Source organism: Ursus maritimus, unplaced genomic scaffold, assembly GCF_017311325.1.
Source record: "Ursus maritimus isolate PB19 unplaced genomic scaffold, ASM1731132v1 scaffold_33, whole genome shotgun sequence".
Taxonomy (NCBI): Eukaryota; Metazoa; Chordata; class Mammalia; order Carnivora; family Ursidae; genus Ursus; species Ursus maritimus.
Window position 1 is genome coordinate 20,601,960 of NW_024425897.1, and position 16,394 is coordinate 20,618,353.

General features: G+C 43.2%; 1 protein-coding gene across 2 annotated transcripts in view; it reads left to right on the plus strand.

The window, feature by feature from the left end:
• The window catches only part of HECTD4 (HECT domain E3 ubiquitin protein ligase 4), a 177,053-nt gene that overhangs the window by 99,147 nt on the left and 61,512 nt on the right, over positions 1 to 16,394 (plus strand). Inside the window, exons 22-37 of one of the 2 annotated variants that reach the window (XM_040619910.1) lie at positions 266 to 390; positions 1,468 to 1,600; positions 2,703 to 2,866; positions 3,435 to 3,668; positions 4,899 to 5,091; positions 5,279 to 5,383; positions 6,101 to 6,189; positions 6,552 to 6,727; positions 8,327 to 8,462; positions 8,578 to 8,719; positions 8,832 to 8,998; positions 11,047 to 11,193; positions 12,035 to 12,219; positions 13,790 to 13,943; positions 14,849 to 15,129; positions 15,341 to 15,530. In XM_040619910.1, coding sequence (XP_040475844.1) covers positions 266 to 390; positions 1,468 to 1,600; positions 2,703 to 2,866; positions 3,435 to 3,668; positions 4,899 to 5,091; positions 5,279 to 5,383; positions 6,101 to 6,189; positions 6,552 to 6,727; positions 8,327 to 8,462; positions 8,578 to 8,719; positions 8,832 to 8,998; positions 11,047 to 11,193; positions 12,035 to 12,219; positions 13,790 to 13,943; positions 14,849 to 15,129; positions 15,341 to 15,530 — 2,621 coding nt within the window. The remainder of the gene's footprint in view (positions 1 to 265; positions 391 to 1,467; positions 1,601 to 2,702; positions 2,867 to 3,434; positions 3,669 to 4,898; positions 5,092 to 5,278; positions 5,384 to 6,100; positions 6,190 to 6,551; positions 6,728 to 8,326; positions 8,463 to 8,577; positions 8,720 to 8,831; positions 8,999 to 11,046; positions 11,194 to 12,034; positions 12,220 to 13,789; positions 13,944 to 14,848; positions 15,130 to 15,340; positions 15,531 to 16,394) is intronic. The other variant, XM_040619909.1, reaches the window with a different exon arrangement.

Genomic DNA, 16,394 nt, shown 5'->3' on the forward strand with positions numbered 1-16,394 from the left:
ACTCCTTAAAACCTATATGTATAACAGCTGAGTAAAACCATGTTAATGTGAGGTCCCCAAGGCAATTAAATTGTGGCAATATTTGTTGTACCCAAACTACTATTAGTTGTACCTTAAAAATTAGGGAATATTAGTTCTATAATAATGACACCAGTGCCTGGTGATAAATGTGTTTTTAAACAAACATTTTTTTGCAGCCTTTTTATTTGTAGATGTTGTTTTTGTTTTTCTTTTACAGTCTAACAGTATATTTTCTGTTTTGAAGTTGGTGATATATGCGGGGCCTAACACAAACAGTAGGAAGGTTGCTGAGTATGGAGGCAACACACTGGGATATGGCAGCCGTAGTGTCTTAGGAACTGGCTGGCCCAAAGACTTGGTGAAGGTATGGTATCAGTCAGATCCACTTCCTAGAAAAGAAAAATAAACTCCCATTCCCTTTGGGCCCGAGTATTAACTCCAATTCCAGAAAAAATTGTCCGTGGGTGCATTTGTTAAGCTGGGGCTATCTTGCCAGGCCTGGGAACTCACTACCTCATTCAGAATGACCATTCTTTCACTTGTAGGGCCTCAGACCCCTGTCTGTTCCAGAACTAGGATCCATTCTCCAGGGACTGAGTGCTCACAGCATTTCCTTCCCTGCCCATTAAAAGGCCCGCTAGTTCTTCCAGCTTGCTTCTTCTCTGCCCTCTCCTGTGATGGGTATCCTAGAACCACAGGGCCATTGCAGTTTAAAAATGTAGAAGCAGTGTTTTCAAAATGAATTTGGGCCTTTGGAGCAATACTAATGATCCATTCTCAGATTGATGAGATAATAGTCATGCTTTGTAATCGGGGCGCTGGAACAACAACATATCTACCTAGAATATGAATATGAACTGAAATGCCCACTAAAACCTGAAAAACCTCTCCAGAGTCTGGTTTTGGAGCCTTGATCTCAAATGCATTACGTACCCTCTTTAATTCAGCCACAGACCGCAAGTTGTGTCCAGGCGTATAGTCGGAGGGGTCCAAATCCACATCAGCACGACACTTGTAATTGTTCTTTCATTTCCTACATTTTGTTTCTTACTCGTGTTGGTTCTATAATACAGAGCAAGGTCTTCCAGCACTCTCTGTTCTTCAAGATACGGGCCATTTGCCTGCCTTCCCAGCACAAGTGAGGTGGTGAAGTGGACAGGGGGAGGGTGGAAAGAATAAAAGTCTTGAGGAATTTATTGAAATTATGCTCAAGATTTAATCTTTACTCTGATCCTGCTATTGGGCAGTTGTGGCCTGTTTCACAGATGCCTCGTCCCCAAACCTACCTGGTCAGGAGAGATACCTGAAAGGTTGGTGTCCAGATGAGAGGGGATGGAATTTGAGTCAAGCAATAGAGAAAAGGAGTGAAATATTGTCTTGATCCTTTTGAAAGTAAATCTCTGAAATTCATTGCTCTCTTGAAAATCATGTGCCTTGTTTTTAAAGTGTATTTTCCCCCCCCTTAAATTTTAAGGTGGAAGGAGATACAGTCACCTTCTCCTTTGAAATGAGAAGTGGCCGTGAACACAACACTCCCGATAAAGCTATGTGGGGCTTTGCTTGCACAGTTCGCGCTCAGGTACTTGAATCTAACCACTGCTGTGGGCATAATGTACTTTCTCCTGTGTGCCTTGGTTACGTACATCATATTTGCCCTGGAAACAGGGCAGAATATGAGCTGCAGTTTCATCCATCTCTTCCATTTGGCATTCGTAGACTATCATAAGTAGTAGTTTTGTGGAATAAAACTAGCTGTGACCTAAAATCCGTTCGACAGCACAGAAAGAATCCATTGCTAGGGCCTCCGTCTTCAAAGCCTGGAGAGGTGATCTGCCTCCAGCATCTTTCCGTAGGGCGAAGGAGACTCGAACACCTAATAGAAGTAAGCACTGGGATTCTGGGTTTTTAGAGTAGTGGGGTCAGATTTCCATTCTATTCTCAAAGGTTCATCTTGCTAGTCTAGGTCTGTCTCTGCTTAATTACATGTGAATATGCTATGTATGGGTTTAATCTACTCCTTTTAGCGGTGCCAAATAGTTACTTTCCTCAGGAATCTGTGTAAATTCTTTTCCCTCCTGGAAAAAAAAAAAAAAAGGAGCGAGTGGTAGGAGTTCTTCTAACCCCTTGAGTTGCCTGATTTGTAAAGCCTGTTTTAGACTTGGAGATTGCTTGAGTTTGACCAAACTAACACACTCTAGAGTGGAAGTGGCTACTAGAATGAAAGCTCCGTGAGGGCAGGAATCTTTTTCTCTGCTGTATCTTAAGCACCTAGAATGATATGCTCAGATATTTGTTGAATGAATTCAATGTAAGCGATTGACGACATCCTGGTTCGAGCATGGCATGGAGGTGACAAAACAAAACAGCGATTTATACCTGGATAGGCACAGCAGAGAGGAATCCATCCAGAGAATCTTGCATGAGATTTGTGCTGTGTCTAGTATGGCGTCTTATCAGCTCTTCTCTCTCTAGAATTGTGTTGAGACTTCACTCTATGGTCATTGCCCTGAGCCACCATCTTTCTCCTCATGGTGTTGGGGACGGTCCCTGTGTCCCTTAGCAACGACACTTGATGCTGCTCTGTGACCCCTGTGGTTGGGGGCAGTGCAGTGCTGTGCAGCCCAGGCGCAGTTGCTCTGCTGCGCACTGACCAGTGTGGTTTGCCCCTGTCTGCGTTGTAGGAGTCGTCGGAGGATGTGTCGGGAGGCTTGCCCTTTCTGGTAGACCTGGCTTTAGGTCTGTCTGTGTTAGCTTGTTCCATGTTGAGAATCCTGTACAATGGACCAGAAATTACCAAAGAAGAAGAAGCCTGTCAGGAGCTATTGCGGTCCAAACTTTTACAAAGGTAAAAGGCTCAGATAGGGCTAGTTTTGCTCACAAAGGAAAATGGACTTCGTGTGGAAAACTACTTTTAGTACATTTCCCAGCTCATTGTGCAGACTACCTGACAATCCCATGGGTGTCATTGTCGTTAAGAAAGAAGGTGAAAATTACACCAAAGTCCCTTCTGGCCCTTGCTTTACCAAATTTGAAATTACAGACTTGAATGCATAAGCTTTCCTCTACATATTGTATAATTAAATTAAAGGATCCCCAAAAGGATGAGTAGATGAGTGATAAAGCAAACCCATCAAAATGTTTATTCTAAAATCTAGGCGGTGGGTATATGGGCATTACCCATGGGATGCTTTTAACTTTTCTGTATATTTAAAAATTTTCATAATAAAATTGGGGAGGAGGTAGATTCCCAAAGATGTGGTTTCATATAATGCTCATGTTCCTTTAGCTTCTGGAGAATGTTTGATGCATGCTTAACACATGATGTGATCCTTCATATATTTGATGTATCTGCAAGCTTTAAGTAGCTTTCCAGGTGAAGAGGAAATAAAGGAGCCTCTTTTCTGTCTGTTCAGGTGCCAGTGGCAGGTGGAGGCCAATGGCGTGATCTCTCCTGCCCTTACTCCAAGCCCGTCTCCACTGCCACTGACCATTGAGGAAGACAGAGAATTCACCTACCCCTCTGATGTCCTCGTGCCTCCTGTTGGAAACTACTTTGACCTGCCCCGGATCAGGCTTCCTCCAGGAATCATGATAAAGCTCAGGGAAATTTCTGGGCGTGCTAGACCTCAATTCAGACCAAGTATAAAGTATGTTGCTAAATAGTGCGCTGTTTTTCCCATTGGAAAAAAAAAGCTTAAACAATGGAAGGGGGTAAATTTCTTCTTCTGGTCTAGCAAATGAGTCTTTAATTTTACATTTGCTTAATGAATACTAACCACGCTGGGGAGTCCCCCCAGGTGGTATTCCAGGCCATCGGGTCTCAAGGTGTGGGCCCCCAGTCAGCAACAAAAGTACCACCTGAGCCCTTGTTAGCCCTTGGGCTCCATCTCACACTTGCTGGATCAGAGCCTCCGAGGATGCTGCCCAGTAATTGGGGTTTTGACAAGTTTTCCATAGGATTCTTTTTTTTTTTTTTTTTAAGATTTTATTTATTCGACAGAGATAGAGACAGCCAGCGAGAGAGGGAACACAAGCAGGGGGAGTGGGAGAGGAAGAAGCAGGCTCCTAGCGGAAGAGCCTGATGTGGGGCTTGATCCCAGAACGCTGGGATCACGCCCTGAGCCGAAGGCAGACGCTCAACCTCTGTGCCACCTAGGCGCCCCTCCATAGGATTCTGAAGCATGCTAAAGTTTGACAAATTCTAGGTTTTTCTCAGATGGTTTGACGGTCTACTCGTAGTCCTCAACTTTGGTTTCCTTAGTCCAGAGAGAGATGGTGAGGGCGTTTAATCTGGAGTGTGAGGTCCTGCACTTACAAATGCCTTTGTGGTGTTCTTGCTTAAAGTCTTTTTGGTGGCCTCTGCCCTGTCTTCTGAAGCATGATTGGCCATTTCAGAGAGAAAAAAATACAAGAATGGTTGAAATTTAAAATGAAAAATACAGAAACGCAATTTGTTTTCAGTGCGACATCCTTGTGTATGAAATACCACAAGCCATGATACTGTGTAAAATTAATTGGCACATAAATGGTGCTGAAGATCTTTTGTTAGTCTTTTGTTAGACCTTGAAGTCTTTTGTTAGACCTCTTCCAGCTTTAATATGACTCTAGCTCAAAATATAAAATTAAAGAAAATGGAGTCTCTTTAAGTTTGATTTTCACTTTATCAGCTGATGTCAGTTTTGTCAGTTAAACATATTAAATTATTGCCAACTTGACATGAAAGCCTTCATAATGTTCATGTCTCTTTATTGCAATAAAGAAGGTGTGGTGAATATTTAATATATTTAATCAAAGCCTACACCCTTCAACCTATTGCATATGGGATTGGTAATTTGCGAGCATTGCGTCTACCTGACTAGTTTCTATTATAATCACAGAGAAGTAATTCAGCCAGATGTGATGGAGGAAATGGTGGTATCGTGTGTTATTAAGCACTTGAACTTGGTCGATGCCCTGCAGTCCCTAATAAATTTCCAGTATCAAGAAGAACATGCCGAGGAATACGACTTACTGTGTAAAATTATGGGAGAGACCTTCAAGAAACTCAATGCCATGGAGAGACAGCTGCAGGTAAGCGAAGGCTAATGTGTTTAGGTTTCTCGCCACTGTCGGAAATAATTTCTTTCCTAGAAATTTAATGTAGTTTAAAAAATGACCTTAATTTTTAAGAAGTCATGACTAAAATTTCCAAATTTTCAGATTGCGCTTGTTTTAATATCTCTTCTCACATTGTTTTATTTTTTAATGTGTCTGTCAGAGTGTGGCAGAATTGGAGCAGAAATGGCAGAGCGAGGTTGATGATGCGATGCAAGGGAAGCTGGAGAACGACGTGCCTTTCTTCTACGATTACCATTTCAACGAGGTGAGCAAGTTGGGTGATTTATCACTGTGGCACTGGTGTTTACATTGCAAAGGTATATATCGTGTGTGTGTGTGTGTGTGTGTGTGTGTGTGTGTGTGTGTGTGTGTAGAGACCAAATGGTACCTGTTAAAAATTTCCACATGCCAAGATGTACCCATTCTTTACAAAGGTTAAATAAAATTGATTAGATCAGCATATCAATAATACAAATATAAATTAAGTTGTTTTTTTTAAAAGATTTTATTTATTTATTTGACAGAGATAGAGACAGCCAGTGAGAGAGGGAGCACAAGCAGGGGGAGTGGGAGAGGAAGAAGCAGGCTCATAGCGGAGGAGCCTGATGTGGGGCTCGATCCCATAACGCCGGGATCACGCCCTGAGCCGAAGGCAGACGCTTAACGACTGTGCCACCCAGGCGCCCCAATTAAGTTGTTTTTAACTGATTGATAGTTTTACCATCATTATCAAATTTTGCTTGCAAGCTTTAGGAAACAAAGGGCAGTTATAAACACCGAAGAAGTCCCCAGAAAGTCGTCGATGCCATTTGTAATCATTAAAATATCAAAGAATAACTACAAATGTGCTCTGGCATAGAAATATGGACCAGAGGTGGTGTTTTTTTCTCCCCTGAAATTCTCTGTTCCTTTTAACATGAACAGTAAAACTCACTTTTTGCAGATCCTGCCTACCATCTTTTCTTGATTTTTCCTTCTTTAGAACAAAATGAAAGAACTAGAACTTTTGTGTTCAATGAAAGAAGTCTCCTTTGATGGAAATGATCTTGAAAACATGGTCCTCTCACTGAGGTTAGTGATGTTAATAACTGCGTAAAGCTAATTTACTGCCTCGATGCTTAAAACAAAATGTGAAGATCTAGTCTCTTAGATATTTTTAAAAATCGTATGCATTCACTAAATATTTGAGTGGAACTCATTTGTAAACTTGGAAATTTTGATTTTGGCCTTCAAAAGTTAGCATATAGGCATCCGAAACTGGGCAAAAGGAACTAAAATTGGTCCATTTATAACTGCTCTCTCAGCTAGGGAAAGGGGAAGGGGAGCGACATTTATCAGGCTTCTTTTGCTTAATTTCCCTCTACTCGTAATTAAAAAACGTTGGTTTTGGTGAACCTGAGAACGACTAAATGCACATCAGCCTTTCTTTATAGGGAGAAGTTCCTACAAGAAGTGAATTCTCTCATTCAGAAACCCTCGCACCCACTGGCTAAAACGAAGACGTTAGTGAAGAGTTTAATGAATCGAGCTGAGCTGTTGCTGCACGTCACCATCGCGGCCCAGTCCGGCCTCACCAGAAGCATCTCGGGGACCCCTGCGGAAACACCGGGTACAAAGCCAGCCCCACGCAGGCGCTCTGCGCCACTCTGTTCATAAAATATACGTCAGCTACTAAAAGAAAAATCACTCTTGTATTCTCCTAGGAAGGAGGAAAAGAAGTGTCAGCATTTTTTTATTTTGCCTTTTCCTTTTTCCAGCCAAGGAAGACTTGTCGTTGAATTCATGAGGTGTTTTGTGAGTCGCCTGAGCAACTGGGGTGCCTCCTCACCTACCTTATTGAGAGCCCAGTGACATCTATTTTTACAATCTGGTGCCCCTTACTTTCAGTTTATGGCTCGTCATTTTCATAGCAACATGTATAATTAGTCAACATTGTGAATCTTGTGTCATATTTTCCTCTTAAAGCTGAGTTTGTATTGCCCCTTTAGGAATTATATGGAACCTTCTAACATGAATTTTCACTGTTTTCCTGGTCACATTTTAATTGTTAGCCCGAAAGGATATTTCTCAGGGAAATCAACGAATCTTCTTTCTTAAGCTGGATCCCCAACACCAGCATAGCCCATAATGGCAAGTGTTAATTCTTGTCTTGAGAGAGCAGGAAGAGTAAACATGAGACTCCGTTATCGAACCCCATAGCCTGATGGACACTGCCAAGCAAGCAAACTTGTTTTCGTCCCAGCTGAGTGCCCAGGGCTCCCCTCACACGGGAGAGTGATTCAGGTTTCTGACCCTAGTGAAAGGGACCATTCGCTAAGAATGTCGGGAGAAGTGTGCCGAGCGTACAGTATAATCACATACCATGATAGTCTGCTGACCACGTCCCTGGTCACGAGGCCTTGGTTAGTTAAAGGTCCAATGTAAAGACTTAACCACTCAGTAAGGCTGATCACGCTTTCCAAGAGGCTCTTGCTATCAGAGATGGTGAACCAATAGTTTGCTGAGCAATAACATCTTCAGAAATTATGTTTTTAGACCGAAGCTGCCTGACCATTCTTAAGATTCAAAATAACTGCTTCTCTTTTTTTTTTTCCTTAGATGATCTTTATATGTAGATTTGTCCTCTTCTGTTGAAGTGTTCTTTTATAATACAACCATTTCCCTGGGTGGTGTTAAGGAGTCTATCCTAAAGGAAGGGGCAGTCAGATTTTAGCCCAAGTGTGGTATTTACTCACACCAACTTGATCAAAGCCAAGGTGCCACCAAATATCAATAAGTCAGCTAAATAAACCTATGATTAAAGGAGGAAACAAAGTCTGTCTCTGGAAAAAAGAAAATGGATTTGGATTTATTTGAATTAAGAAATTTTTGATTCCAGAAATGACTTTCTTGGTCCTCTCTGGCTTTTTAGAATGCTTAAGGTGAAGGTTGAGAGTTTATGAAATTAGATGAATCTTGCAGCCTTTTTTTTTTAAAACCAGATTTAATTTAAAAAAAAACTTTAGTTTTTCACACCAAAATAATTTTTAACCCTAATATCTAGGTTTTAAAAAAATGGGCCTAAAAGTCGTCAGTGTGCTGTGCTAGCTGGTGGTGGATGAACTCTCCTAGAAAGTGAAGATATTCTTAGACTGGTAGCGTAGCTGTCGTTGCTGTCCTCCAGATCAGACAGCAGGTATGCCAACCTTCTTATTCTTTTCTGTTCCAGCTTGTAAATCAGCTTCAGAAACAAAGGTGATATCTCACGCTGTGCGGCAGCCTGTTTTTCTTCGCAGCATGTCGGCTCCTTCTGACCTGGAAATGATTGGTAATGAAGATTTGGAATTTACTAGAGCAAATCAGAGGTAAATGGCTAATGGCCAAGGTTGGATTCCCACATGCAGCTGAATACATTCATCAGAACACACTGCCTGAGCCAGTTTCTTGTTTGTGATCCAGCACCGTTTTGTTTTCCTGCAGGCGGCGCCATGTGACTAGCCACCGCAGCAGCTCCTTTACCCTCCTGCAGTCGTTGGCCATCGAGGACAGCAGGGACAAGCCCACCTACAGCGTCCTGCTGGGGCAGCTGTTTGCTTTCATCGGCACCAACCCTGACCAAGCTGTAGGTCGTGTTTTGCCGACTACAGAGGAATGGCACCTAACAGCACAGGGGGGGGCGGGGGGCCTGTGACAGTCACCAAGAGTCAGGTGGACTTCCTTCTTATGCCTTTCAGGTGTCCAGCAGCAGCTTTCTTTTGGCTGCGCAGACGAGGTGGCGGCGAGGAAATACTCGCAAGCAGGCACTGGTGCACATGCGGGAATTGCTGACGGCTGCAGTGCGTGTCGGGGGCGTGACACACCTTGTGGGTCCAGTGACTATGGTCCTTCAGGGAGGACCCAGGTCAGTTGTTTCTAGTAGTTCATACCATCCTGACCAGAGTGGTTGAGAGGCGTTCGTTCCAGAGATGATTCTTGAAGCCAAATCATAGACAGTGGTATATACTGTTTTCACCTAAAATATTTTATTTTTTAAAAGTGTTCACAGTTTTGTAACGTCAGCATATGTAGCAGAGAGTAGAAGTCTCTGTACTCCCTTCCTCTCCTGAATTCCACCCTGTTCACTAAGAGCTGCTTGTGTCAGCTACACACACGTAAATGGCTACTTAATTCTCTTTGTACACACAAGTGTGTATGTGTATGATTTTTTCTGAATTCAGGTTATATTATACTGTAATATAACACCGCCGTGGGAATTTTGTTTAGCATATCTTGGATATATCTGTCTTTGCATGTCAATGCATGTAGTTCTGCTTTACAGTTTTGAAGAGCTTTATGGACCTCCAGGTATGAATGGCTATGTCTTATTTAACTCCTCCCCTCCTAGTGAACATGTGGTTCATCTTCTCTTTTTCTCCTTCATTTTTTCTGTTTTACTTTTGCATTAATAGCTGTGATGTATTCAATATCCTCATGCCTGTATTTTTGTGTCCTTTTGTGCTTATTTTTACTGGCTCAATTTCTAAAAACCTAATTGTAGATATGAACTTTGAAGAAGGTTTTGTAACTTATTTGTGAGGTTTTTCTATACTATTCACTACTGGGCCTCAAAGATCTTCAGGTAGAAATAGAAAAGGCATTTGTCTACAGTCCTGGACTAGAACTGCCTGGGGCTACTTGTGTCTCCTGATAGCTCTTTGAGAAATTCTGGCCAGCAAGCAGAGAGAAGTGGCTGGAGGAAAAGGTGTTAACTAAGAGCTAACGTAGGTATCTTGAAAAACTTCTGTGTCAATCAGGAGAGGCCATGTTACTTTTTGGAAACAAAACCCTCCAAAATCTCTGGTGTACAGAACAGAACTTCAGTTCCTGCTCATGTCCAGCACAGGTGCACCACAGCCCATGGTAATCCCAGAGAGCCTGGGTTAGAGGAGGGGACCACCGTCTCGAAGGCTGTCAGTCCCCTTGTCAGAGCTCTGGCTCATTGGCCAGGCTGGTCACATGCTCACCCAACCCGAGGGTGCCCAGGAGGCACAGTGAGTAGCACTGGCCACCACACCTCACTTGCAGAACAATTTCTTTACAACCCTGGCAGCAGGGTTTTTCCTTCTTCCCTCAGTTATTAATGTCATATGTCAAACATTTGAAAAAATGCAGAAAATCCCAAGGTGTAAGTAAAAATCACCTGTAAATCCAGCACCTTGAGGTAAAACCTGTTAATGTTGTAGGGTATCTGTTCTGTCTTTATTCTAACCTGAGGGATACCTCCTGTAATGTTTTTAGTGGTGGTATAGCACTGCCTCGTATTCCTGAACCTTTTATTCAGATTCAATCCTGATTTTTCAACCTTAGGTTTTATTTAGTAATTTTTGCTATTACAAACAGTGTTCTGTAGCATATCTTTATGGATCCGGATAGTTCCAGTTTTCAACTAATATTAATTGCTGTAGAATCTACCCCAAGTTGTGTGTTTACATTGGGAAAGTCTTATTTGGTATCAATTGGATTCTCATACTGTGCTAATAATCACAGTGTGAACTTGAAAAAGACACTTAGTTAATCTATTTGGGCCTTGATTTTTCTCATTAGTACAATTGCATTTACAGAACTCACTGCTGCATAGGACATACCGTTCTCTTGCTCTTAGCGATATTGTGGGCTTTAACCTTGTAAGGCTCCAAGTTGTCCTGGTCGGGAGCCCTGCTTGATTTGACTTAGCCTCGGATTCCCCAGACTTTTCTAGAGTGTGGGCATTGTCACTGAGGCAACTGAAGAAATGCTGTCCGGTAGTCTTCTGTGGTCCTGCAGTCTGGGAAACACTGGTGATCTCCAAGATCCCTTCAGTTCTGGATTCATCTAGACACTCTTGGGTTTCTCAGAAGAACACTCCTGCTCTTATGCTGTCACTCTTCTTGCCATGGTTCAAGAAACGTGCACTTTGGTTCTGTTTCATAGAATTGAAGAACTAACCTGTGGTGGGATGGTGGAGCAGGTCCAGGAAGCCTTTGGCGAGACCATGACCTCTGTTGTGTCTCTGTGTGCTCGTTACCCTATCGCCTGTGCAAATAGCATCGGACTTTTGTGTACCATACCTTATACCAGGTAAGGAAGGCAATGCTTTTTATTGTGGGTAAGTTACACTGCAGTGCAGTTGCTTCAATAAAAATATTTTTAAATTAAAAAAATTGGGTAGGGGCGCCTGGGTGGCTCAGTCAGTTAAGCATCTGCTTTCGGCTCAGGTCATGATCCTGGGGTCCTGGGATTGAGCCCTGCGTCAGGCTCCCCGCTGAGCTTGTGCTCGTTCCCTCCTGCTCGTGCTCACTCATGCTCTCTCTCTCTCTCTCTGTCAAATGAAAATCTTTAAAAAAATTTGTTTTAATTTTTAAAAATTGGGAGGTGTTTTGCTTTGATTATCTGGTGACACTATCACTGTGATTAAATGAGCTTACCTCCTGACAGACACCTAAAGTTACTATGTAAGTTCCGTATTGTTGAATTCCTACATGATCAAAAGTGGCCAATAGGGATTCTATTATATTGTCAAAATGGAGAGGTTTGAAGGAAAGTAAAAGATCTCTAGGAAATTTTTTTTAACATATTTGGCAAAATTTTTTTACAAATACACTTATTTTCTCAATGACCTTATGAATCCCCTTATAATAAAATTATAAGTTTTTTGTGTTATGGATGGGAAACTTGAGTTGATTCCGTCCATTTTTACTTAGCTATCCTATATGAACAACCCAAAACTTGAAGTTCCTTATTTATGAAGGAAATCCTCATTGTAGAGAAATATTTCTGTGTTCAGTTATGCGTGGTAGTATCCTAAGTAATAGACGAAGAACTATGCTGACTTGTTTTATGGCCCTTTGATAACCTGGATCTTAAACCCAAGGGCTGGTCGGTGACGTTTACTGTGTGTAACTCTTTGCACCTGGCCCAGGAGTGAAGAGAAGTGCCTGGTGCGCAGTGGCCTGGTTCAGCTCATGGATCGGCTGTGTAGCTTGAGCAGTCAGACGGAGTCCAGCTCCAGTGAGAAACAAACCAAGAAGCAGAAGGTGGCCACCATGGCCTGGGCAGCTTTCCAGGTGCTTGCCAACCGCTGTGTTGAGTGGGAAAAAGAAGAAGGTAAGAAGCAGGATTCCATTCTAGAATTCATTGATTTCTTCTCTTGACGTGTTTATTTAATTATTTGTGCTGGCTGAAAGAAAGGCTATATTAAATTACATAATCAGATGGGTTTAATTAATGATTTCATGAGAGCCTCTTCATTAGCGTCCTTCTCTGAAAATCTGTGGCTACTCTATGACATTAAATAATAGCCTAGCCTAGAGCGTGTGGTGCTAAGTGAAATAAGCCAGACACAGAAAGACAAATACTGAGTGATTTCCTTATATGTGGAATCTAAAAAAGCCAAGCTCCTAGAAACCAAGAGTAGAATGGTGGTTGCCAGGAATTTTAGGAGGAGGGGGAAGTGGGGAGAGGTTGTCAAACTTCCAGTTATAAGATGAATAAGTTCTGGGGTTGAATCACCATTTCACAATGTATATACATATCTGTATATATAATCACATCGTACGGCTTTTACAAAAATCACATTCTACAATCTAATTTGTATACAACTTGTATTTGTCTGTCATCTCTCCATAAAGCTGGGGGTGGGGTGGTGAACAATAACCACCCTGAGAGAGTATAGTACGCCAGGAAATCGAGAAGATATCTTTCATGTTCTTTTTGTCAACACTGCTATCAGTCTCCAAATAAATATTTCTATGAACTAGTTTAGTTGCATTTTCAAGTGCTATTTCCTGACTATATTTTACCATCCCAGTTGAAAAAGTAAAGTAGAGGGATGATGTCTCCATGGTATCCCAGGCCTGTGTATATAGCTTGGTTACTTATCTGTTTATTCATTCACTGTGTTTTATTGTCTTGAGAGTCAGGCATAAGATGAACAAGGCATTGCTCTTCCTCTTGAGAAATACGGTGCAGTGGGGAGATAGACTAATGAGCAAGTGTTTGTGATGTGGTCAGTGCCATAACTGAGGTGCATGCGAAGTGCTGGGGGAGCACAGAGGTTCCTCTCAGCTGTGCTAGGGATCAGGCAAAGCCTCCCCAGAAAGGTGACATGTGAGTTGTTCTTACAGGTTAAAGAACATTTCCATGCAGAAAAAAAGGGTGTGTAGGCACAGGGATCCAAGAGAGCATGGGAAGTTCAGGAAAGGACAACTGATCTGTGTGGCTTTTTACAAGAGCTGCTTGAGAGGGGGGAACCTCTGGAACTACAGTGAAAATGGAAAGATCTCAAAAGGTCTTTAATTATGTTTGAGGAGAGAGAGGGTATGAGTTAAAAATAAAGATGTTTTCATCACAGTAGAAAAAAAAATGGTGGCTCTTCCCTGTTAATCGAAGTATGTTCCTTGTTTTGTATGAATTGTATTCAGTTTCTATGAAGAATAATGTCTTTCCCCAACATTGAATCGTTACCCTTCCTTATGTGCAGATATTCTCTAACGAGGACACCCTAATTGGATAGCTAATGAAATACTGAGCAGGTTAAAGAAAAATCGGGCAAGAGAAGGGCTTAATGTAGGGAGGCTGAGAGGGAGGACCCGCCACACCTGTAGGCTCCCCAGGGCTTCTTTGGGTTCTCACCTCGCTTTTTCTTTCTTTCCTTTCCTTTCCTTTAACTCTGAAGGAGGTTCCACAGAGGCGGTGCACTCGGGTCTGGCCCGTCAGGTGTCCAGCCTTCTCACCAACCACCTTGCCCGCGCAACTGAGTGCTGCGGCAACCAGGCCGCTGGGAATGACGCCCTCCAGGATGTCCTCAGTCTTCTCAATGATCTCTCAAGGTATGGAAGGCCCAGCCGGAGCTGTGGGAAAGGGTGGCTTTCCTCTTGGATGATTAGGGTTCCCTTGGGTGGTGATTGTCTTTTGAAACCTCTAAATTACAAGGCCATTCTGACATGCTTCTGCTTCAAGAACAGTGGAGAATAAAATCGTTGGAAAGTAGTAGTTCCAAAATGCGAGGGCATTTAGGTGAATCTCTACGTGATGAAACGGTACCATTTGCTTTAGTACTTCGGCGGTAATCGCTGCTAGCCTTCCAAGTCGAGGCAGTTGCATCGAGTAACCCAAAATCTTTACCTTCATTATAGCGAGATAATCAGTCAAGACCTGCAGTTGACTCATGTCCTCATGCTGTGTCTTAAAAAAGGAGAGACGGTCTGTGGAGGTGTGATACCGTACCATCCCGCGTGAGCCGTGAGGCCCACACCCTCTTGTCCACATAAGGCTACTTGTTCTTCGGCTTGTGCTGGACATTTTCTTCTCAGTGAGATGCTGCAGGGTCAGCTGTGGCAGCTCCCAGACTGCTGAGGCCTGCACAACGCTATGTGAGCTCTTTGGTCTTGAAGCACTATTCAAAAAGGAATAAAAGACTACAGGGGAGTCTTCCTAGTTTGGGTCATGAGGTTGTAGCGCTCCGTGAACCATGCCGAACTATAGCATCGCAGTTCAGTAAATTTCATCAGGGATCAGAAAATACTCAGTCTTTCTTTTTAAGTAGTATTGATTGGTCAGTTGTGAGCTTTCATTAGATATTTACCAAAAACCTTAGTTTTCCTTCATAAAAACGTAGTACTAACTCTGTATCGTCCTCGTGAATCAGTTCATCCTCATTTAGGGAACTCTTGCTTCTGAATTTCTAGACACCCATATGCCCTGCCTTGTGTACCTTTTCTTCCTTCTTTTTCAGGAGTCATATAGGTAAAGCCATCCTGAGCCAGCCAGCTTGTGTGTCCAAACTCCTATCCCTGCTGCTTGATCAGCGCCCGTCTCCAAAGCTGGTCCTTATCATTCTTCAGCTGTGCCGGGCAGCGCTCCCGCTGATGAGCGTAGAAGATTGTGGAAACGTGGAGCTCCCGCCATGGAGCTACTCTGTTCCCTCCCTAAACAGCGAACAGGAGGATCCCAGCGACCCAGCATCCAAGATCGCCTCATTGCTCTTAGCAAAGCTGGCAGATTACGTGGTCCCAGGTGAGCAGCTGGTCAGAGAATGGCACTGAGTGCCCATTTCCTAGGGACGGCCAGAGTGGGCTTTCCATTTTTGGTGGCTCTGCTGTTATGCCTCCTGCGATGAGAAGAGAGGGAGATGGGAGAGGGCGGGAGAGAGACTCCAAAACTAGAGTTTTCCCTGTGCAAGGGAGCTGCACAGATAACACTGTAACTGTTCTGTTTGCTTTTAAAGGATGTCAGACAGTTCTTTCTCCAACTGCTTCCGAACCTGACACTACATTGACAAAAACCAGTCCCAAGAATTCCTTAAAAGGCGATAAAGATCCTGGAGAAGAGAGTGAAGCAGTGGATGGCAAGCTGTCTATCTTTATTCACAAGCGGGAAGACCAGTCATCTCATGAGGTTCTCCAGCCGCTGCTAAGGTGACTGCTGATTGTAATAGCCACATGCCATCAGGCACTGACCGTGTCCCAGGCACTGTGCTCAGTAAGCCCCTTACATACATCAACTGTCTCAGCCCTCTTGACAACCCTAAGAGGTAATCACTGTCATCCCTGTTGTTACAGTGGAGAAACTGAGGCAGAGCTGAACCACAGACGCAGGCCTCTGACCACAGAGCCCAAGCTCTTATCCACAACTCGGTACTGTCTCTTCAAACCCAACAGAGAGCGAAAGCCCTGTTGGAATGTATTGTTTGTGCTCAATGGAGAGTCTACAGTGTGATTTGGGCTTCGAGAAGGAATAATGCAGTCTGGTTTTAGTCCTTGGCAGCCTTCAGCCATTGGTAAATTTAAGGATACCATTGACTGCGAGGTGGAGGGATAAGAGAAACTTTTTTAAAGCTTTAATTCATGGAAGTATGAATGGTATGATTGCCCAATAAGGAAGCAAAAATATACTTACTGTCCAAAGATTACAAACCCACGGGGCCCTGTTAGTGGGAGTGAGGACGACGGGAAGTCCTGCCACAGAACATGAGGGAACTTAGGACATGCGTGTATGTCTCAGGGGAAGACTTCTTTCTTCAAATAAATGATGTGATGATGGTGTCATCCTCATAATTGGTCCCTTGTCTGCCATCATGGCAACCGAAAGCCCTAATGGGCCACTAGCATAAACTAAGCGGGGTCAGGCAGGTCAGTGCTAGATGCAGAAATCACCAAGAAGCATCTGTGGGCATTGTGGAACTTCACAGTGCAAATTTGGTGACGGAGTTTTTGGAGAGCTGGGTTTAAGAGGAAGAGGAAGCTGAATTATCAGATGCAGTCATTCACACCAAGGCATCC